At 41.4% G+C, this 24358-nt stretch overlaps 1 protein-coding gene across 1 annotated transcript in view; it reads right to left on the bottom strand.

Moving 5' to 3' along the window:
* The window catches only part of LOC116289104 (dynein axonemal heavy chain 6), a 48837-nt gene extending 25690 nt beyond the window's left edge, over positions 1–23147 (bottom strand). The window contains exons 1-34 of the mRNA XM_089038749.1: positions 22943–23147; positions 22475–22586; positions 21666–21889; positions 20581–20716; positions 19744–19916; positions 18680–18964; positions 18165–18287; positions 17451–17624; positions 16655–16873; positions 15970–16259; positions 15350–15582; positions 14794–14984; positions 14107–14187; positions 13661–13819; positions 13173–13294; positions 12331–12440; positions 11173–11234; positions 10985–11089; positions 10252–10370; positions 9315–9389; positions 9150–9237; positions 8460–8710; positions 7589–7820; positions 7061–7114; positions 6535–6680; positions 5916–5984; positions 5155–5341; positions 4472–4545; positions 3937–4111; positions 2378–2641; positions 1618–1894; positions 1035–1189; positions 523–645; positions 5–73 (exon numbers count right to left, since the gene is read on the bottom strand). Coding sequence (XP_088894875.1) covers positions 5–73; positions 523–645; positions 1035–1189; positions 1618–1894; positions 2378–2641; positions 3937–4111; positions 4472–4545; positions 5155–5341; positions 5916–5984; positions 6535–6680; positions 7061–7114; positions 7589–7820; positions 8460–8710; positions 9150–9237; positions 9315–9389; positions 10252–10370; positions 10985–11089; positions 11173–11234; positions 12331–12440; positions 13173–13294; positions 13661–13819; positions 14107–14187; positions 14794–14984; positions 15350–15582; positions 15970–16259; positions 16655–16873; positions 17451–17624; positions 18165–18287; positions 18680–18964; positions 19744–19916; positions 20581–20716; positions 21666–21889; positions 22475–22586; positions 22943–23014 — 5229 coding nt within the window. The 5' untranslated portion in view covers positions 23015–23147. The remainder of the gene's footprint in view (positions 1–4; positions 74–522; positions 646–1034; positions 1190–1617; positions 1895–2377; positions 2642–3936; positions 4112–4471; positions 4546–5154; positions 5342–5915; positions 5985–6534; positions 6681–7060; positions 7115–7588; positions 7821–8459; positions 8711–9149; positions 9238–9314; positions 9390–10251; positions 10371–10984; positions 11090–11172; positions 11235–12330; positions 12441–13172; positions 13295–13660; positions 13820–14106; positions 14188–14793; positions 14985–15349; positions 15583–15969; positions 16260–16654; positions 16874–17450; positions 17625–18164; positions 18288–18679; positions 18965–19743; positions 19917–20580; positions 20717–21665; positions 21890–22474; positions 22587–22942) is intronic.
* Positions 23148–24358: the final 1211 nt, after the last annotated feature.

The following is a 24358-nucleotide window of genomic DNA, read 5'->3' as shown; positions in this document are numbered from 1 at the left end:
ATACCTTGTGTCCCTCTCCAAGAGAATGTATCCATGTTTTAACATAAGGTAACCAGCCAAGGTCATTAGGATCCTGTAAAACAAAGATATGAAAAATACATAAAGCACAGCATTTCGTCCCAGCGTCATACTTCTGTTCCTATACACACAATAGTGCCTATAATACTGTATGTCTACTAACTACCATATGCACCATCTACTATCTAATACCTACCATATACACCATACCATATCATATCTAGTACCCTCCAAACACAACATAGAACCTATAATACTGTATGTCTACTAACTACCATATACACCATCTACTATCTAATACCTACCATATACACCATCTACTATCTAATACCTACCATATACACCATACCATATCATATCTAGTACCCTCCATACACAACATAGTACCTATAATACTGTATGTCTACTAACTACCATATACACCATCTACTATCTAATACCTACCATATACACCATCTACTATCTAATACCTACCATATACACCATCTTCTATCTAATACCTACCATATACACCATGCCACATCTGCTGACAGTAGCTGGTGATGCCATAACCAGGTTATCCACCTCAAATATCATTCTCATTCCAATCCCCATACTGATGCGCTCTCCATTAGCTAAGCATAGTACCTGTAACAACGATAGTCACAATAAGCCTATATAGGTCAGTAAGAAATGACCCTATAGGTTATACACCAAATTTAAAAAAAGCTAAGACCTGTGGAGATTCTGGGTAAACAGTTAATGAGGCTAAAGTTAAGCATATCGATATTGTTTTACAGGTATCAAACATTGATTCAAGTTACCGAACGGAGCGTTTTGTCACTCTTCATGTATGTGTCTGTATGCATACATTTTTCGAATGGTCAGAATATCGATTACCCAGAATACCCCTCGATCTTCGTTTTAATGGTTTAACCTTTTGAACCAAACAAATAATATATTTATAATAAATAATAAATAATAAACTTTATTTCTATAGTGCACTTATCCTATGCTCAAGGCGCTTATATGCATACCTTAGTATCATCGAGTACGGTATTGAGGTTTTCTGCCCATAGGGTATCAACAGGACCATCCATTACTATCCAGTGCCAGAAACGAAGATCATCTTTACCCTGACCTTCCTCGATTGACGTCATATGAGATTCGTCCGCGTACGACTGGGTCTCAACTATAGGACATAAATGCGTCATCAGTAATAGCCACTTTTAGCTTGGACGTAATGTTGTTTCATTTCAGACCATGTGTCATTCCTTGGGGTATTCGCATGAGTATTGAGTATTCCCTGGTCATTCCTTTGAATGGCATTGCTGGAGATGTTTCTTTATTAATGTATCATCTCGTGCTCGGTAGTTAAACAAAGAAATGATACTCTAGGGAATGACTCGTGGTCTGGAATGGGAAAACATTACGAATAATGTATAATGGTCTATTGAAGGAGTAACGACGCTCCTTGTATATCAGAGTTCATATTTGGTCGGATTAGAGAGGTTAGAATGTACCTTCACTTCGTTCTTCAGACATAGTAGTGAAAGATTTGGCCGAGTTTCGCATTGGTTAATTGGTTAATCTTGTCGGATTAGAGAGGTTAGGATGTACCTTCACTTTGTTCTTCAGACATAGTAGTGAACGATTTCCCTGAATGCGGTCTTCCAGATGAAGGCGTCGGTGTTCGTGCGGTTCCCTTGACTTCTTTACTCCTCTTTCTATTTGTCATCCCTCTGCTATCCTTGGCGAAACGGCGGTAGAAGTGAGATAGTAAGCCGTCAGTCCATTCTGACGTGGTGGGGTCGAACTCTCCGTACAGCTCACCTAATGTCAGGCACTTTGGGTTGATAGAAGACACTTCTATTCTTCCTTTACGTAGCTTGTTGCGCTATTAGGAGATACAAAATACAAAACACTTACTGCGTGTATATGTAGCACCCATAGTGACATAGATAGAAATTCATTTCAGGTGATTGTCCTAGGCAGAAACGAATGGGGAACTGGGTACTGATCTGCCCATTGAACCATAAATGCCTGTTTATATGGCACTACAACAACTGGTGATGGGATTACTATCTACCCCAAGGGGAGATTCCCAGTCCTTGCGCGACAAATAAGTACCCAATCCCCACTTGTTTCTGTAAAGAGCAGGCTAAAGACCCCTTGCATGTGACGTCAAAGCAGCTCAATTTGAATGGGAAATACAAAAGAATTTCAATCTCCTGAGAATTGGAAACCTAGTTTTCCTCCAAAGAAATCCTTATCGAAAAACTTGACATTTTCCCATATTATTGCAGGTTCATATCTAAACACAGGGTGACCAAAACCAATCATTAAACCAAGACATGGCCTATTGAATATATCTTATTACCGCATGTGACGCTGCGCTCTTGCCAGAAGTAGAGTCATCAAAGTCTTCCCCAGGCTTCTCGTGATGGTCGCGATTTTGAACGGTCGGTAGATAGACAAGGGCCTTGCGAAGGATTTGTCGGGCTGCTGTTTTGCCACCGCCAGCAGGACCTACTAGCATTATACCGTGCCTTACTAGTAGAGTATGATAGATCTGCATGATCTTCTCTATCTGCGATGGCCAATGCTGGTACGGCATTTCTGTAAGGGCCCAAGCTATTGCACGCTAGAAAAATGAAAATGAAAATTTGAAATAGAATAAAAGAGGGTGACACTTATTATGAACTCTGGACATGACACTTTGACCACGGAATTAAATTCTTTATCTGAGAGGGCTCTTCCAGAGATTGCGCCCACAACCTACTGCATGTACACTTCCACTACAGCTTACTATTTCTTATTATCCACACTTTTGAATGTCCTTCCAGCTCACTCTCACCCCCTCTATACACAAACGCGCCCGACCTCTGCGCATTCATGACTAGCGTCCTACTTACCTCTAATTTTTTGTTGTCAGGAGGAGGTGTCGGAACCCCAGGAAACAAATCCGCCAGGATATTGTTGAAGAGGGGTATATCACAGGTCACACACCACCCTGTGTATTCACGACTAACGTCCTACTTACCTCTAATTTTTTGTTGTCAGGAGGAGGTGTCGGAACCCCAGGAAACAAATCCGCCAGGATATTGTTGAAGAGGGGTATATCACAGGTCACACACCACCCTGTGTATTCATGACTAACGTCCTACTTACCTCTAACTTTTTGTTGTCAGGAGGAGGTGTCGTAACTCCAGGAAACAAATCCGCCAGGATATTGTTGAAGAGGGGTATATCACAGGTCACACACCACCCTGTGTATTCACGACTAACGTCCTACTTACCTCTAACTTTTTGTTGTCAGGAGGAGGTGTCGGAACCCCAGGAAACAAATCAGCCAGGATATTGTTGAAGAGGGGTATATCACAGGTCACACACCACCCTGTGTATTCACGACTAACGTCCTACTTACCTCTAACTTTTTGTTGTCAGGAGGAGGTGTCGGAACCCCAGGAAACAAATCAGCCAGGATATTGTTGAAGAGGGGTATATCACAGGTCACACACCACCCTGTGTATTCACGACTAACGTCCTACTTACCTCTAACTTTTTGTTGTCAGGAGGAGGTGTCGTTACCCCAGGAAACAAATCAGCCAGGATATTGTGAAAGAGGGGTATATCACAGGTCACACACCACCCTGTGTATTCATGACTAACGTCCTACTTACCTCTAACTTTTTGTTGTCAGGAGGAGGTGTCGTAACTCCAGGAAACAAATCAGCCAGGATATTGTTGAAGAGGGGTATATCACAGGTCACACACCACCCTGTGTATTCATGACTAACGTCCTACTTACCTCTAACTTTTTGTTGTCAGGAGGAGGTGTCGTAACTCCAGGAAACAAATCCGCCAGGATATTGTTGAAGAGGGGTATATCACAGGTCACACACCACCCTGTGTATTCATGACTAACGTCCTACTTACCTCTAACTTTTTGTTGTCAGGAGGAGGTGTCGTAACTCCAGGAAACAAATCAGCCAGGATATTGTTGAAGAGGGGTATATCACTGGTCACTAGTTTCGGCACGTTGGCTTTTCTGATGGCGTTGATAATGAGATGGGATTCCTCTTCCTCTAGGATTTCACTGTCGCTTTGCAAGCTTAAAGGAAAGAAATAATAAATAAGTACTTTCTTAAATCGTACTTGTCTTACGAGGGCAACAATAGCCAGTGGATAACAAATGTGGCTTTCGCTCCATGATCTAATTGAGATTTAGAAGTTGATTTTTGTGGAGGGAGGAAAAACTAGAGAACCTGGAGAAAGACCTTCGAAGCACAGGAGCCGAGAACGAACAAGCAACTCTACTCAGATACGACACCGAGCACGGGAATAGAACCCGAGTCCGAGAGGTGAGCGCTCTCAGCGATACACCACCCACACTACCCCTCTTAGTGACGTGAAGTGAAAGATATATGAGATGGAAGTGAATGAATAAAAGAATGAGAGAGAAATAACTTACCCAGCAGACAGTCTTTCTAGTCCAGCCATGAGTAGAACAGATTTCACAGCTCGAAGACCAAAATCATAATGATCCTAAAACCACCAAACTCCTACAGTTAGCGTGACATGGATAGATGATACTAATAATCTAACGTGACAACATGGCGGCAGCAGGGGAAAAAATACCAATAGAGGTTTTGCACCATCACGTGCTCACGCCAATAATACTGCTTGGGCTGCCTGGTTAGCCCGGGGGGGGGGGGGGGTACTCCCTTATATTCGCTATACGGGTACGTGCCGTCAAACAGGGTATGGTTTGGAGCGATTCCACTCTGGGACAGGGTATATGAAATCACGCTCTCTCCTCTCTGGAACAGGGTATCTATTTTCACAATACAGGAACTCGGTATGGGTTTCAGCGATCTTGCTCTGGAACAGGGTATGAATGTCATCGTTTTTATTCCGGAACAGGGTCAGGGTTCAGAGGACTCAGCGGCATATCCCTACAATAAAATCCCTTTTCTCTCGAGAATTGAATTCTTCCTTAAGAAAAAGGGTTGTATTGTATCTGCCCCAAATGTTTCTGCCATCTAACATGGCTGCCATCACGTGTTGGTGCAAAACCTCTATACTCGTAACAATCCACAGACCTTGCGTGACAAGATTGCAAATAGAAAGCCAACAGAGAGTAGGGTGACTAACCTGTTGTGACAACTGTTTACTGGACAGTTGATACAAATTAAAGACCTTGCGTGACAACATGGCAGCATTGACGAAGCCTTCAGAAAACAGGATGTTTTCTGCGATAAGGGCGAAGTCAGGAACCATCATTGAAACAGGACGAAATAATGCCTTTAAGTTATCTGGTAGCTCTACTCGACCTGCATATCTGTCAAATGCAAATTTAAAAATTCATTGGTAAATAAATAAATAAATACGATATTTTTTCAGACGTATATTGGTCGTAATTGCTGGGTTTCAATCAGAAAAAAGTCTTTGAGTTTCATTATCTCAAATGGTGATCAAACGCTGGCCATCATGTGCTGTTAGCCAGAAAGATTTTATACACCCCTTGCAGCACGTCGGAATGCAGCTTAATTTGGAGGACATAAAAATAGGTTTCCAATTTTCAGGAGATTGAAATTCTTTTGTTTTGTCCTCCAAATTGAGCTGCTTTGACGACACATGCAAGGGGTCTATTCTTCGATTGCACGTTACGTCATCGCGGCCTCTCGGGGAGCGTTGGTGCCCGATTCAACAAAGGATTTCTCATTAGCATCCATTATTAACGGAACCAAGATGGCCGCCATACTTTTGTCTTTTAACTCTCTTGAGAATGCTTGCAACCCATGAATAGAAAACCTGCGCGATTCAGCTGATAAACATACTACATGAAACAGGATATGACGTCAAGTGTAACCCAGCAAGAACTGTGACTAGGAGGGGCTGGAGCGAGTACTTACCCGGGGTTCATCGTTATAAAGACTCCACAGCTAGGGTTCATTTTGATATCTCTTCCTTCGAACAGAAATCTACAGAAACCAAAAAATGAATTACGTCACACCGTGTGCGGCATCCTGTATGGTGCTTATCACGTGATCTCTTGCGGAATGATTCAATGTTGCAATCACTACGCTTTGACGACACAGAATTGCCTTGTAATCTCATTGTCTTATGTTGCTTTGATGTGTGATGTGGTGTGCGATGATTGACAACGCCAAAAATGGAATAACGGAGCATACACCTTCCTCATAAATGGCTGCCAAACTCGGTTGGGACTAGGGACAATTGCATGGAAGCATTACTAAGCAAACTCTACTTAGTACGATCTTTTGTGTCAAAGTCATTCAACCTTACTTTAAAAGACGCTTAAAAGAACTCGATTTGGTGAAATGAATGACTTTGACACAAAATATCGTACTGAGTAGACTTTGTTTACTAATGAGGCCATACTTACCTCGCTTCCATGCAAGTGTCCCTAATCCCAACCGAGTTTGGAGGCCATTATGAGAAAGGTGTATTGTGTGTTTATTTGCGCTCACGCACACAATTATCTACAACAGATAAAATAGCACAGATTACCTTGTGACTTCATTGTCCTTTGCTGCTTTGATTGAGTGAAGTTGCTGTGCGATAACCGACAAGACTTCCACATCAATACGATTAAATTCATCAAAACAAATCCACGAGCCTGTCTGTGATAATCCAGAGAAGAACTTGCCCATCATCTACAAACAATAAAGCCAACCAATCAGTATAATATCCCGTTCAATACCTTTAATTTCTGAACTGATTGTGAGACATACGGTGGATGGTACTTCATACATGGTCAAGACAAGAGCGTATCAAGGATGTCCACATTAGCCGAACCTAATTGAAACAATAGATAACGAAACGCGTTCTTCTTTGATGCCATTAGGTTCGGCTCATATGCAGTTCGACGCTTGACCTTAGTCTAAGGGTAGGTTTCACTCCCCATCAACTTCAAACAATCATTCCTTTCACTAAAGCATTTTCACGCAACAGTTGCACTTCCAATATAAAGAGGGATTAGATGCAGCTTAGGACAGCCCTAGATATGCCTGAATCGCGCGCGATAATACCTTACCTTATAGTCTAAACCCTCAGAACAGTTAAACACCAAACAATGTTTTCCCATAGCCTGTGGAATAAAAGATATTATTACGAGTGATTGCCAGCGCATAAACTGTTCATGGTGCCTTAAAATTTAAACTCACGCCTTTAATAACTAAGAAGGTTTAAACAATTTCTTCAGTTTGAGCCCTTATTAGGGACCTTTAGCATCACGTTTACCGCTAACCGCTTATCCCTAATCGCTAGGGATCTGGCCCAGAAATACGCCAATAAACACGGAGAAACATTCAGCATCAATGAAATTCAATATGGCGGTTCTTCCAGCAACAACTTCGCTATGACGCCTTGCTAGATATTGAAGATTCGACGGAAAAAGCATGACGTGGGACTGCAGTTTGAGGTTTGCGGTAGAAGCAAGAACGTCGTGCTAATAGACTCTATCATTAATGAGATAAAACTTAGAAAAGCGATTTTGTTTGGCAACTTCAAATGCGCAACTGAACTATTAGGCCTTCTGCCGCTGATCAACTTCTCAACTAACCTTTGCCAAATCTTTGACAGTTTCTGTCTTTCCTGTGCCGGCTGGTCCTGATGGAGCGCCGTACAGATGTAGATTCAAAGCACCACTCATGGTAAGGTAACAGCGATCAGTCAGGGGGGTGATGACTAAGCGATGTGAACAACCAAGGTATTCATAACCATATTCAAATACCGCATCACAGTGACGTATTTTGCAGATACTGCGGTCGTCTTCCCATTCGTAGCGGAGTTGTCTGGAAAGAACTCGAAGCTATTAAGGCCCCGTCCACACGTATCCTGAAATTTTGGTATCCGCCAATTTTTTTTTGCGGATAAGGGTTGCGTCCACACGTGTCCGCAATTTTTTGTATCCGTATCCGCAAATTTTACGAAAACGGATACGTGTGGACGGGAAAACGATTCGAATACGCTGCGTGTGGACGCAAACATTTTCGTATCCGCAAAAAATAATTTGAGGATACAAAAATTTCCGGATACGTGTGGACGGGGCTTAATACTAGATTGTTGGCCAGGAAATCTTGGCCTTCAAGCTTCCTCCTCCCCCTACACACGAACACTGTTCTTTCATAGGTTGGCAATGCGTCGAAGCATAAGGAGGCCCGTTCGAACCGATCAAGGAAGAGGGTGCAAGAAATATAAAAAGAGTAATGTAGCTTGGTATGTGTTCATGGAAATGTACGGTACGCAGCACGTGCGCGCGCACGCGCAAGCGAAAGCGCACGGGTATACGGTTCTCTAATGAATTTCTCAATGGAAAATTTTTGCGATCCACCATCCACGTAACATAAGTCCAGTGCAAACCGCATGCCAAATCCGATTTTCCGAATACAATTCTAGCTTTTGGACAACGAAAATAGTCATAACCCACTTACCTTGACCACTCAAAGTCTTCTTGCTGCGTGACTTGATTATTAATAAGAAGGTCCAAGATATCGCGCCCGTGAACCTCAACGGTCAGCAGTGATTCCAGCATTTGATGTTGATGCGCGGACAGGGTAGTGGTAACTAGCTGGGACAGCTGTGTCAGCTGGGTAACAAACCTATTGCGCATGTTTACTAAAGCATCTATTGCTCTGGAGTTTTTGAAGCAGTTCACGACATCACGGTTAAAATTGATTTGGCACTGAAACGAAAAGCACCAATCATGAATCTAGCGCGCCCTTTCAATTGTAAGACACCAAAAAATAGGCAAATAAGAATTTATGTGAAAAGGTTACTTAAAAGGTCAAATCCCGTATTTTGAGAGATTTTATCTGCATAGTCGAAGTGGTACTTTTCAATAGTCGCCGGCTTGCATAAAGACCAGCTTGCGCATTTAAAGGAAGTTGGATGGTGTTAAGAAAAAATACGCGCGTAAGAACAATGAAGTAAAGGAGGAAAGATGCCAGCAAACTTTTAATCTATAATTAAGGTTCTTGAAGATTTTTCAGATTTTTCATTTGTTTAGGACGTTTTTGAGGTTTAAGGTTTGGAGTATATTTTCAAATTGTATACCAAAAGATAGAGGAGTGTAGCAACATTGAAGACCAAAAGTGACGGGTTTTGGACTGTGAGGTACTTACTACATTAATAACGGCCTGACCAGGATGACTCAATACCCATGTGGTATATTCAGCGTTGTTGACATCAGCTAGTGCTTTCTTCGTGTGCCTAGATTAAAGATAGGAAAGAGGACGATGGTATATGGATGCAAGGACATCTGGATAGTGGACAAAGACACCACTTACATTTTAATGGTTTCGTACATAGCATTTTCCACATTTAATAGCCAAGACTCTACATTCCCACGGGCACGAAGTGTTCTACAAAGAAACATTGCAATAAGTTAAACTTCGTTCTTCTAAAAAACTTCTTTTACTTTTACTAGAGGGGAAAAAACTATCGTCCAATAGCCAGACTAAAATAATGGGATAATAATGGGAGTTTTAGCAGTGCTTCTCCACAGAAGGGTTCTTCTTCCACTGAAACCGATTGGAAATTAGAAGTTGATTTTTGCGGAGGGATGAAAGCCAGAGAACCTGGAGAAAAACCCTCGAAGCACAGGAGAGAACCAATAAACGACAGCGAGCACGAAAATGACACACTTTGTATCATGGCATTAGTGCAGTTTTCGTATGTGAAAAGATCAAGGCACGAACACGGTCGTGACACAGCAAGAGATACGCCAGACCAATCACATTGCTCGAGAATTTACTCTCCATCCAATCAAATACCCGGAACACCGCATAAACACGGCGCGGACACGGTCACGCCAAGGTCACGGCACTGCAAGACCAATCACATTGCGCGTGGAAAAAAATCAGCCAATTAAAATTCTAGAAAACGTCACGGTCACGGCACGTCACGCTTACGACACTGAGCTTTTCACAGTCATACGAAAACTGCTCTAGCTTGAAGGCACCCTAACCACTCTGCTGTTTTATACCATTGTACGCCTGAGGTCGTAAGATGCTTATCCAGATGAGAACAAAATATGAGGGTGCAATAAACCATTCCCGGGAGGCAGCATAATGTCTTGACTTATACATTATTCCCTCGTGTTGTCACGCATTCAAAAGCATTCAGGAAGAGTTACGGTGGCACAAACTAAAGTTTTTTCAAAAATCTCAAATGAATATGGCTTCCCCATGGGAAAGGTCCACAGTCCATTTTATATGAGCTTACTTGGGTAGATTAACAGTCTCTCCTTCTTCAGATATCATGCTCTTGATCTGTGGAGGAGAATGAGCTTGACGTACGATTTCAAGGAGGTTGATGTTATCGAAGCACTTACGAAGATGAGGCTAGGGAAAAAACATAGACGATAAGCTGAATGATGAATACAGCCATATGCACTGCTTAATGTATACTACTAGAATAACATCCAGACGAGTGTGTAGGGCCATTTAACATACTTTCTCTAATACAAAATGTTTAACAAAGGGTATTTTGATCGAATTATATTTTTTCCTGACGCTTTTATCTGAATTGGGTTCACTGTGGTCAAAACAAGTTGACCAGAAATAATGAATTCTAAATAAATAAAAATAAATCACTTTATTTAAGTGTCTAGTCGTTCTAACGCTTTCGCACTAATTGGGGACCCTAGCTTTACGCTCAAACGCACTACCACTACATTCAATATTCTATGCACACAATGCTCAGCTCACATGTTGCTTTTTACGGGAGAAAACCGGAGAACCCGGAGAAAACCCTCGTAGCATAGGAGAGAACAACGCATCAAACAAACTCAATTCACATGTGGCGACCGCAGGGCTCGAACCAGCGACCCGACCCAGTGGTGAAAGACGACGCGTTAGCCGCGAACGCCACCCATGCTACCCATTCTCGCCTTGATCGCAGCCACACTTGTCGTGCTTTTTGTAAAAGAGGACAACCAACCTTTTTGGATACTTACCTGAACTGCATTTGGATTCTTGTTGTTAGCCAGAATATCAAACAAGTCTTCGTTACTGAGGAAATAAAACCTTGGAAATACCAACCTCTTCGTCTCAAGGTAATCCTGAAACAGGGAACGTTTTGTCGTTAGGCTTAGGTTCTGGTTATATTATAGTTTATGCATAAAGTACGAGAATGTTTTGATACCTCAAGACAGCGATGGATCTTTTCCAGATGTGAATTACTGGCTTGTAAAACCTCTAGGACACCTGAATGATAAAAGAGATGAGAGTTGCTGTGTGTCCATTGACAAAGAAAAGTTATGTTGAAAACTACATAAATATATATAAATACCCACGAAAAAATGTAACGAAGGAACAACAGCAAACTTTACAAAACTACATTGTATAGTTAACCGTAGCAGTTTATAGTTAACAGCAATGCAATAGCAACAACTGCAACAACAGCAACAGCAGCAACAACAACCACAGCAGCAACAACAACAGCAGCAGCAACAGCAACAACAGCAGCAATAACAGCGACAGCAGCAACAGCAGCGACAGCAGCAACAACAGCGACAGCAGCAACAACAGCGACAGCAGCAACAGCAGCGACAGCAGTAACAACAGCGACAGCAGCAGCAACAACAGCAGCAGCAGCAACAACAGCAGCAGCAGCAACAACAGCAGCAGCAACAACAGCAGCAATAACAGTAACAGCAGCAACAGCAGCAATAACAGCGACAGCAGCAACAGCAGCGACAGCAGCAACAACAGCAGCAATAACAGCGACAGCAGCAACAACAGCAACAACAACAGCAGCAACAACAGCAACAGCAGCAACAGCAGCAACAGCAGCAACAACAGCAACAGCAGCAACAGCAGCAACAGCAGCAACAGCAGCAACAACACCAACAGCAGCAACAGCAGCAGCAGCAGCAACAACAGCAGCAACAACAACCACAACAGCAACAACAACAACCACAGCAGCAACAACTACAACAGCAACTAGGACAAAAACTACTACAGCAACATGCACCGGCAGCAATGCAATACACCCCTTGCATGTGACGTCAAGCAGCTCGAGCTGGGGGACAAAACAAAAGAATTCCAATCTCATGAAAATTGGAACCTATTGTTTTTTCCCCCAGATTGAGCTGCATTCCAAAGTGCTGCAAGGGGTCTATAGCAACAACAGCAAAAACAACGAGAGAACGAGAGCAGCAACATCAGCAGCGACAACAACAATGGCAACAACAGCAGCAACTGCGGCGTATGACTAAAAAGTTTAGAATTCTTTTACTTTTCAACGGCAACCAATTCCAATTTTAACATCAACTATAAAACTAGGAATTGTTTACTTTACCAGCCGCAGTGGCAGCCTTGAGTGCGTTGGGTTTATCGATGGTTCTTCTCATGATATCTCGCCATGACTTGTCCACTTGGGAGAACAATCGAGCCTCGTTTGGTAATTGTCTGGAGAAAAACATCAAGTACAGATTATAAGTCATGAATGAACAACAAATCAGTTTTTTGCACGATGTAAAATATTTGGTAGACAGAGAGCAGTCACCATATAAACCCCATCATCTTGAAAATGAATATCATTTAAAGTTTGAGTTTTGTTTTGTTTTGTTTTTTGTTTCGTTTTGTTTTTTGTTTTTATTTTGTTTTTGTTTTTTTGTTTTTTGTTTTTTGTTTTGAAGATACACTTCACCAATTTTCAACCCCTTAAATACCCAATTCCCATCCTGCAATCAACCCCAAAAAAGTTATTAGTCAGACACTGAGGGTGGTCACTGCCAGGGTTTCTTTACGTCCCCAGTAGTTCTTTTACGTAGTGACTAACAAATACAACAGCATTTCTTCTTTTTCGTCGATGGAATTGTTCCCATCGTCGATGGAATAGCGCCATCTTGAAAGGTAGCCATGCCTTTTAATAGAAGCGAGAGGAACGGTGAGCTTGCAATGATAAAGACCTTTTTTAACACCTTGGACAATTATTCACATGTCTCTATCATTGCGAGCTCACCGTTCCTCTCGCTTCGATGCAAAGGCACGGCTACCTTTCAAGATGGCGCGGGGAACTGTGAAGGGGACTATTGCGACATTTTTTGTATTTTCCTGTTATCCAAGATTATTTTTGAAAGAAGTTTACCGCCGAAGATCTTTGAGAAAACAAAAACGATAAAAGAAATAGACACTAACCTTTGAATATCTGCGGCAGAGAAAATGGTCTCCAAGTAAAGCCAGTTGCGCTGACACGTAAGCCACTCGTCCAGAGTACGAGAAAACAGGCTCAACTTTCTGTCCCATTCCTCCACTAAATGCTACACAATAATAAGAAATTGGAATGGTTTGTAATCTCAGTTAGATGCGACAGTGTTGCAAGGAAACAAGCCTCTGTTCTAGGCGGCCACCTTGGATCGCAAGGAATTATGGGGCGTTCAGGGGGGCCAATGATGCTTTGTAGCAGTAATGACGTCGATTGATATTAACAGCTCACCACAAGAGAATACAACAAAAGATGGATTAAGACGGCACATCGATCACCTTTACCCATGAAAGAAAGACAAATACACGAAACTCTATATATTTTCCGGATAGTCGGACATATGGACAAAAAGACGGTCAGTAGGCCAATTAAGACAATTAAGACAATTAAGATAAACCAGTATACTAGACAAAAGGCGTACCTTGATTGGAAAAACAAATCTAGAGCCCCGGATATTGGCCAATGTCACCTGACTTTCCTCCAATGATGTAATCATATCATCAGCGCGTGTGATTATCGCGATATCACGGGTAGCGTGCGCGCTCAGCGTGAAGTCCGTTTGATTCCAGAAATCCATAATCTAACAAAAAAATACAAGGTACAAGCTTAGTGAAGTTGATTTAGTGAAGTCACCTTCAAGGAAACGAATCCGATGCATCTTCTCTCTCCCTTCCTTCTTTCTTCCCTTCCTCCCATTCATTCTCTTTTTATTTCCTCCGTCCCAAATCTCACCCCAAAACTTCGTCTACTCTCCTAGCTCTGATACATGGCCAATCTTGCACACAAAGTTGTCTATTTACTTCAGATCAGAGCCTCCAAAGCCGTTGTGTATCAAATGTTCCTAAATTGTAATGGTACTAGCAATACCTTTTGTAACATGTGCTCAAGTGTAGCCTCGTTGCTGGCTTGTGTAGCGATTTCTGCGATCTTATCCTTGTGCTGGAAAACCTGTGCATAGAGACAATATCATTGATATAATCAACATCATATGACATTAAAGTCCGACTTGGTGGTTAAGCATTGAATGTGCAGAGGATTGCGCAAACTGCTGGATCGATACTGTGGAGTGCGCGATACGCGCGCAATCCTCTTTGCAACTGCACTGCTTATTATGAAAGCACATTTTCGAAAAGTTCGTGAAGCAATGCAAAGAAGGACGCCTCATTGGTGCAAAGTGTAGACGGACGCACACAATTTTCTCTTTTTTACAGCTTGGTTGTTGAATATAAAACCCTGCTACGCAATGTAACGATTATGGTAACAAAAACTGGACTTGTGGCAGTAAGGTACAGACAATTTCATTTGCATCTTAATCGCTATTCGGTCTTGCGACTCTAAACTTAAAGTGCACCTAACCCCTGATATAATACTTTCAGTATTGAATAGTTGAAGGGTGAAATATTTCTTCATTTAAATGTTGCGTCTTTAAGTTACTTCATGTAGAATCAATACTGAAAGTATTATATCAGGCGGTTGCATAACAAGTTTCAAAAGCGAGGATATAGAGTACAACCTGTCTGACAATGACAAGAAAATTAGGTACTGTATCATTACCTTCAAACGTAACAGATTCCCTAAAGTAAAGGTTCTATCCCTGACCAATCTTTTCCCTATCGCTTCTTGAATAGCTTCCCAGTGACGCGTCCTTAAAGCAGGGTTACGTAAGCTAGTTATGACGGGCAAACCAAGCTTGAAGGTGGTAACCTTTTGCTTCAGGCGAGGGACTACTTTGTTGTGGGGCACACCTGTCATAGCACAAATAGGCTGTTTTAGTCAAATACCGCTGTGTTCCTTGATCACAGATCACGATTTTTTGTAAGCCAGTAACTACTGGAGTTGTAAGAGCTTTGATGTTGTAACCCAGTAGTTACTGTAATTCTAAATGTATTTTTGTAAGCCAGTAACTACTGGAGTTGTAAAACCTTTGATGCTGTAACCCAGTAGTTACTGTGATTGTAAATGAATTTTTGTAAGCCAGTAACTACAACTGGAGTTGTAAAACCTTTGATGTTGTAACCCAGTAGTTACTGGGATTGTCATTTTCCAATCTAGATCCATTTTCCAATCATCGTACAATCCCCTAAACAACTGAAACAGCTGTGCATCCTACCTTTTTCCAACATAAAAATCGTCTCAATAAACCTCAAAACATCCTTCTGCACGGAGCTTATAGACAAAGACTCGAAAGCTGTCTGTTCCCATCGGTCAACCAACACCTCCCATTCCTGCGTTGCTTCCCATAGTAGCTTCCTCAAGGACAAATCCTTTTCCACCTCACTGACTTCTGTCTGTAAGGACAACGATGCGGCGCTACCAGCGGTTGATACACCAGGGATCGTTCCTCTACAAACAAACATATAGGTCTTTTAAGTTTTCAATTTTTTGCTCAGTTTTAGCGGGTAAAATGATCAATAGACATCTCTTTACTTTGGGTGTAATGTTTTCCCACTTCAGACCACGTGTCATTCAGACAAATAAATATACATGTAACTCAAAAAAAATTTCAAGAGAATGACACGTGGTCCGAAATGGGAAAACATTCCACCCAAAGTAAAGAGGTCTATTGATCATTTTACCCGCTAAAACTGAGCAAAAAATTGAACTCTTAGACCCTTTTTTCTAAGAGTTTCGCCTTAACGACTACTGAAGATAGTTACAAGAATATTTGCTTTTCACTTAGAGGTCATTTTTATACAAATAACGTTAAGCGAGAAGTAAAACGATACTCACTCGACTAGTGCCTTCTTGTGGAAAGTCGAAGACATGGAGCTATTAAATCTCTCTTGATACGTGGCGTAGCTGCGTGCTTCGGTAGCGATGATTTCAAGTTCTTCTGCCAGGTATTTCAGCTTCTCTATGGTAACCTGCGGAATGTTTTCTGAGTCTAGAAGAGCTGGGGAACGCACTTTGTTTGCTGTGGTCCTCAAGTCGTGACGAACATGGGAGATTAGTTCTTCTAGTGCTCGGTTGTAAAACTGAATGTTTTCATCTCTCTTGGCCACGCAGTACAAGATGGTAGACTACAGCAAAACAAACACAACTATTATGTAAACTATTAGATGGGACAATTCATTAATTAAGAGGGGAGGGGTGGGGACTGTGAAGTAGACATATCTAACATTATCCAGCATTAGGCCCCCATTTGCATTAACAGACCACGTGATCCTACACGTTCGTATTTTGAACGAGCTTTATAAGCTCTTGGACGATACGTGTTTAAATAGATTATTGATTGATTGATTGATTGATTGATTGATTGATTGATCCTCTTGTGTCTAGCCGTTGTGTCAAGCAGAAATGGAGGCGTTGTTTCACGTCATAACATGTGACACGAGAAATGAAATCTTTTTAGCCCTCTCCCTGCATCCGATGCAGAAAAAAAAAAACTAGACTCCTTCCAGTAGGGCTATCTTACCTTGAGGTGATGGAAACTAGGCATAAGTGTCTGGTAAAGCGCATTTTCTTCAGCTTCAATAGGTATGTCAAAATTTTTCGCAATAGAGTACAAACGAATAACTACAACATATTCTCGCTCGAGCGATGCTATCTCAGACGACATACGGGACAAGAATATCAGATGGTCGACAAACTCTTCTACTGATGCAGGGGTTGCGTCTAGCTTCCTTGAGGCGTGCTGTGGGAAAGAAAGATGAATGGTTGAATGAATGGAAGGAAAGTGAATGGAAGGGAAGATGAAACTAAAAACGAAATAAAATGAGTGAATGACAAGAGATGGGGAAAAAATCTGAGTTCTATATGGGATTTGAACGCACTACCTTTCGTAATCTACTTGAAATACTAAAACAAATAAAACAAAATAAAATGATGAAAAAGAGTAAATTAATAAGTAGAAGAAATGTTAAGTAAATTAATGCAAAATGAAAAGTATAAATATGAAAGGAAAAAAAACAAAAACAAAAAAGACCGAAGAGATGAGGATAACCCTGAAAAAACGACTCCGTAATCAAGGACCACAGTGGTATAGATACGACTCAGACAAAGAATCTTATTCTCAAGACCACGTGTCATTCCCTAGAGTATCATTCTTTGTTTATTGGTTGCACATGAGAAGATACATGAGTAATTGATACGACTCAGACAAAGAATCTTATTCTCAAGAAAATGACAAGTGGTTTGGGTAAACATTACGACCAAGGTAAAGAGATCTATTGTACGAATTTGAAAATGATCTTTAGTCTCAGCTGACTGACCTTGATGACGTGCAACAGAGCATCATTACGTTTGGCTGCAATAACAGGCAAGTGTTTGGCCACTGTAGTTAACACAAGCCGAGGATACGGCAGTACGGAATGTTGGAAGCCATCACTTTCCACGTGGAACAGCCCCACCCTTTTGAATAAAGTCATTTCATTCATTGATTGCACCTGAAATACCAAAAAATTGGAAAACATAAGTGAAATATTTAGTTCACAAACTTAAAAAATGTTCTAAGGTTTGGATACTTGTTTGTTATTTTCCCGCCAATTTCCTGGGCATGCGCAGTAAGTCCCCAGGTAGCCCATCATATCTATCCTATTCAAATGTTCTAAGGTTTAGATACTTGTTAGTTGTTTTCCCTCCAATTTCCTGGGCATGCGCAGTAAGTCCCCAGGTAGCCCATCATATCTATCCAGTTCAAATGATCTAAGGTTTTAATACTTGTTTGTTATTTTCCCGCCAATTTCCTGGGCATGCACAGTAAATCCCCAGGTTGCCCATCGTATCTATCCTGTTCAAATGTTCTAAGGTTTGGATACTTGTTAGTTGTTTTCCCTCCAATTTCCTGGGCATGCGCAGTAAGTCCCCAGGTAGCCCATCATATCTATCCAGTTCAAATGATCTAAGGTTTTAATACTTGTTTGTTATTTTCCCGCCAATTTCCTGGGCATGCGCAGTAAGTCCCCAGGTGACCCATCCTACCTAACCTGTTCAGTGTGTTGGCCTAACACAGTGTTAAACTCCTCGGCTTTCCATTCACGTTCCTTGAGGGATGCTTCAACGTTCACCTTCCTTGATCTATCGACCATTGTACAGAATTGTTCGAATTTCTGCAAGGACGAGATAAAGCAAAGAGAACAAGTGCCTTAGACACGAACATAAAACACACATTACAGGCAAATGATACGCACATTATATGCATATTATAAGCAAAACGCATGGAAGTAGGACGCTAATCGCACGTACAGTATACGAATATCGCACGCAGATATCATAAACAGATCACACACGTATATAGCTCACCACCCACACATTACACGGATTTAGCAAGCACATCAGAATCACATAGCACGCTTATCGCATGCACTTCACAAATATATCACAAGTAGATCACACGCATATAGCACGCTCATCACACGCAAACCACACACATCGTAAACAGATCACACGCATATAGCACGCTTACCACCCGCACATTACTTACTTACGTTACTTTATTTACCTGGGCATAATTCAAGACGTTTTCAGAGTCTTTCCTAACAAACTCAACAATTTGTACAACATTGTTCTGATAGTCAGGGTCTTCACCGAACAGTAAATCAGTATCAGGCCATGGTATCTTACTGGCCTTTTCCTCCTCTTCCATATCACGTGACAAGGCAAACACCACGTCGCTCTTGGGAGGACTGGTAAAGACTGATAGTTCTTTGTCTCGTACCAGGCTTTGGAATGCTCCCACCGTGCGTTCAAAGCATTGGATCACACCAAGTACACCGTTTTCAATTTCCTGCAGAACAAAAAATTACAGCTTTTTTGGAATAAAATAGAAATGGTACCGGTACTTACCGCATGACGACTAGTGCAGTTTTCGTATGACTGTGAAAAGTTCACAGCACGAACATGGTCGTGACACGGCAAGGGATACGCCAGACCAATCACATTGCACGAGAATTACTCTCCATCCACTCAAATGCCGGGAACACGGCATAAACACGGCGCGGACACGGTCACGCCAAGGTCACGGCAATGCCAGACCAATCACATTGCTCGTGAAAAAAATCAGCCAATAAAATTCTAGAAAGCATCACGGTCACGGCACGTCACGCTTACGGCACTGAGCTTTTCACAGTCATACGAAAACTGCTCCATGACTTGTTTTACTATTATCATTTTAAGACGCCGCTCTAGGCGGTAAAACACTGTGACCCATACGAGTCTTCTTTTCTACCCTAAGATAAGTTTACGAAACGTTATCTCCTGGGCGCCGCCATGACCTTTGTGGGGGGTCGGCCGATGACTAGCGCTGCGACCACGCGATCAATATCTAATCGTGATTTACGAATTAATATCGACTCCAGGTTCAACACATCGTAACAACACATATTGATGATGAACAGGTGGTGAACATCGCTTTCGATTTTTAGAGGGAGGGACCTCGAGGCGCTTATCTGGTAGGTCCTTTGCTCAAAGCGTAAGGTTTCAGACCGATCTTAGGAGAAATTGGCTTAAAGTGTATGGGTGGGGTGGGGGGGGGGGTAGTCTCCTCACTACCTGACTTATACTTACCTCTTGAGTAGGACTCATAGTAGTATATGACTTAGAGTGTTGTGATACTGATGAGCGATGTGATCTGGTCGTGACGGTGCTTCCTTGTTCTGTACTCGTGCTAACAGCATCATCATCAGTAGTATCACCATCACCAGGGACGTCTTGGAATGACACTGTCTTCTTTATAGTGTCTGAAAAGAAGAAGAGCTGCTATTATTAATTTTCCAAATCACAATACGTCATTTCATTAAGTTTTTCTTCACCAGTTAAAATTATTTATTTTTGTCTTCTTAACCTCAAGTTTTCCATTCGCGTTGGTTAATTTTGAGAAGATTTTCCAGTGTCTTTAACTGACATTGATTTCACCTTCAACCCTCTTCCCCCTCTTCCTGCCTCAAGCACGCCTCCAAGCGCGAGAAAATTTTTAGAAAATTGCGCAAACTTAATAGCAACATTATTATACGACATACTCAATTTCCGATGTATTACGACCATTTTTCGAGTTCAATTACAGAGCGATAGTACACGGTCTGTGAACCGGTTTAAAACGAGTTTTTTTGCTGATGTCAGCGCGAGGAAATTTTCTCCTTTTAGTTCCTTTGTGCGGGTCACGTCAATGGTTTGAGCTCGTGACTTTCAAGTTTGCTTGTTTACAATAAAAATTTTTGTTTTTCAGGCACTCTTTCTCAGTTTTTTCGTGTCGTACAATAAATTAATTATTACAGCCGGATAAATTTTACTCGTGAAGCCTACGGGGATCGAAAAAATACGGCCGCTTTGACTCTTAAAATCATCCGGGCATAATACTCAACTACCAGTGTAATAACCTCTATGTATAGTAATCACTTTATCTACCTTTTGGTAAGGTAACCGTATCAAACGGCACATTCAATACGAGTGCAACTCGAAGCAGAGCTTGAGCCTTCAAGTCATCCGGCTCGAGACTGTCAAGGATGATATCTGTCTTCTTTAACAACAATTCTCTTTGTTCCTATCAATGAAAAAGTATCATGATCATGAAATAGCAGAAGCACAAATATAATCATTATACCACTATATGCACTGATCATCATCAACAGCACCATTAGCATCAGCAGCAAAAGTAAGAAAAACTAACAAAAAGGGACCCACTGTTTTTCTTTTTTTTCTTTTTCTTTTTTTTTTTTTTTTTTTGAAAGTATGTTTTGAAGGACAACTGAATATGAGTTGTCACTAGTTGGCTTTCTTGTAGAAGATTTTTAAATTATTTTTATGTAAACATGTAAACATGAGAGTGTGAAGAGTATTCATACACACTTGATGTACTGAAAATATAGCACTTCGCATAATTGTCCGGCAAACGGCATGGTCGTGGTACGAAAACTACTAACTCAATAATTGAATACTTATTTGCGCATGTTCCATATGGAGATATTTACATGCGCATTACAGAATATTACGCTAAAAATAACTTCATCACATCCTGGGAATCAATCACAGCGCGCGAGATCACTGCTGATCCAATCAAAATGCTCGCACACAACACCGTTACGGTCACAGTAACAAGTACACGTTTTTAGCGTTATTTTTTCACAGTCATACGAAATTTACCATAAACAGAAAATTCGTAAGACTCTCGGTACTTCCCGTTTGGATCCCTCGGGACGGGTCATTTCATACTTTACAAATAACACAGCTTTTTGCGTGCCCCGTTCAGCAATAAAGCACTTAGAAAGCGCCGCAAGTACTCAAGAAAACGGGAAAAATCTGTTTCATCAGTTTTATTATATAGTTTCTAATTTTATTTCGGTATTGAATGTATTTACGCAAAAAGAGAGGCGGCCGAAGATTCTAGCAGCACTTTGCGAGCGGATGGCGTCAGCACTGTGCTCTGTGCCGTTCACTATTAAAGCACAGTTTTCGGCCAATCACTGCGCACGTATTATCTTAATAATACATACCTCTTCCGTAGTTTCCATGAGACTCAAATACACAATGTTCCCACAAGTACACGATGATTTGACCTGAGCTGCCAGAGTACGTAGCCCGACCAGAACTAATCGACGAAGGAGTTCCATCAGCAAGAAATCAACCAGGCGAATAAAACACGTTATACGACGCAGTATGGTTCTCCATTGTGACATCTGAGTAAAGCTGGGCTTGTGGTCTTTTCCTGTCTCTTTATCTGAAGAAGAAAAACACATTAGAAATATTTCAACTATTTTGGCAACACCCTGCCCATTGACGAAAAATAAACTAGTTATTATTATTTTTATTGAAGTTTCCTTAAGGCGCGATTATACGGAGCAAGTTTCTCTGCAACTCTCTCGCAACGGCGTTGCTAGACTTACCTTCAAGTCGACCTTTCTTGTGTACCGAGGATTTTTTTTTTCTTTTTTTTTTTTTTTGGCGAACGAGCGACGTCGTACCCGAGTCAAGATACACAAATGGCGGCGAAAATTGTGGAAATCCATTACAAACAAAAGTTACTAGAGTGTTTACACGGTGCAACGGAGTCTCAATCTTTGCCAAAACTAGGAGCGAATTCTACTTTTCGCAACAATTGCTGTAGTTGCAGCGGCAACCTTAGTCTCCCTCGCATCCGTTTTTAGTGTCGGTCGTCACCGACACTAAAAACGGATGCGAGGGAGACTACGGCAACCTCAGCGAAATCCGAAAAAATGTTGCAAGACAAGCGAGCTATCACTTTTCATAAACATTTAACTTTGACAGAGAACAAAGCAAGAGAACGCGCACGCAACACACATACCTTTAGGTTGGTCCTTTATTTCTTTCAGAGTCTTGATGACGTTGCGTTCTTGGACGGCTTGAGCTCGTTCTGGGTGAATCCAGTCTGCAAGACCTTCCATTTCTGCAACTTTCTGTCGACATAAAAATCAAAACGATTTCAATACTAAAATTATGAAAAAGGGTGCGAAATGTTCTTATCATTGGATTAACTTATAATGGATGTCATTCGATGATTTTTCTCCAAGTTTTCCAGTTTTCCTTCCTACACAAAATCCAACGCTAAATTCCGATTCACTCTATCTGTGAGTTAGCCATGCCCTGCCTTAGATCGGCCCAGAGGTTGTTTCAGGGTTCTATCTGTGAGTTAGCCATGCCCTGACTTAGATCGGCCCGGAGGTTTTTGAGGCTTTCTTTAAAAAAATGAGGTATATGCATGGTTTGAATAAAAAAAACAAGGCAAATAAATAAGAGCTTGCTTGATACGAACCTCACAGACATGTTTCACAATTCCCACTACATTTTTCCTTAGCGCCAACAGTTTCTCCCTTGCTTTATCCATATGTTCCTCCTGTGTCTTGCAAAACTCCTCCAATGTGTATGTTACCGCAGGTTGTACACATAGTAAAGAGATAGCATCATCACCTGTTCCTATCCCTGTCAAGCTACTGGATGCCTTCTCACACAACTCTCCTCACATCAAGAATGCCCTTCTGGATAATTTCATTGTTGGTGAACAGAACTTTTCCAACCTCGAGTTTGCTTCCTTTGTTCTTCGTGAATCGGACATCACCTTCCAGCAGGTGAAGCCTTTCCACATCCTACAATAGACAGAAAGGAAATACAACGATGAGAAAGTGGATAAGAAGACGAAAGAAAAATGAAGAAGCAAGAACAAGAGTCGGACTAAAAAGAGAAAGAAAAGGGAGAAGTACGAAGGGACAAGAATGAAGTAGAGAATGTTCAAACTAAACATATGATATTTTACATCAATATTCAAAATTGTGCAACCCTACAGCTGTACATGGCTCCAGACATCTTTAGTTTTGGCTTGGGTCGGTCAAAGTTAGCACAGATTGTATCAAAAGAAGCCAAAACTTCCAGTGTTTGGAGTCGTTTAGGTTACATAATTATTTGGAAATGGGTGTAAAATGCTCAAGAACATAGCACAAAAAAGTGCAAACCTGAATTGTCTAAAAGTTGGTATATCTTTGATCCTGCTGAAGATTCGTCTTTCATACAGCCATCTTTCCATTAGAGTCAATTCTGTGCTCTGACCATTACTCACCCTGAAAAAGTGCAAATAAAAAAAAAACTTATATCTGTATGTTTCGAGCATTTGCAGAAGAGAGGGGAGGGAGAGAGAGAACATTGTTCCAAATTTTTAATCCCTCAAGGTCCGTGAACTGCGTGAGAGTCGTGGGGACCACAGGAACATTTTACACATTACTAAGCTATTAATGGAAGTTTAAATGTGAGAAATGTTTGCTCAGGTTACAATGTACTCGAGGCATTCTCTGATCCGTTTACACCCTTCAAAACCCTGCAATACTTCTAATGGAAAGAATATAAAACATTTTGGAATCCCAAACACTATGTGAAAACCCATCAAACATTACCCTTGTACTGCCCATAATTCTTGTTAGAGGGAGATATACCCAATAGCTATTGATGGACCTCTAAATGGCTAATTCAATGTCCCCTACTCTTACCATGAGTGAACAGCAGAGAAGTAACAGGAAAAATAATGGGGTGAGCCTGGCCTCTGATGATGTTTTACACACTCAAGGAGGTCATAAGGATTTGTATCTATCTAGGCGGGCCCCTCACCCTCTAAAACAATTCTTAGGTAGACATAGAGAAATCTCCATCGTCTTTCCTCTTTTCTTTGCATCTAAAAGAGTTG

The sequence above is a fragment of the Actinia tenebrosa genome, unplaced genomic scaffold (genome assembly GCF_029948245.1).
Source record: "Actinia tenebrosa isolate PJP-AT-01 unplaced genomic scaffold, QUT_ActTen_1.0 PGA_scaffold6__47_contigs__length_16458017, whole genome shotgun sequence".
NCBI lineage: Eukaryota > Metazoa > Cnidaria > Anthozoa > Actiniaria > Actiniidae > Actinia > Actinia tenebrosa.
Note: the sequence above shows the minus strand (reverse complement) of the source record. Positions and strands in the feature narration are given on the sequence as shown.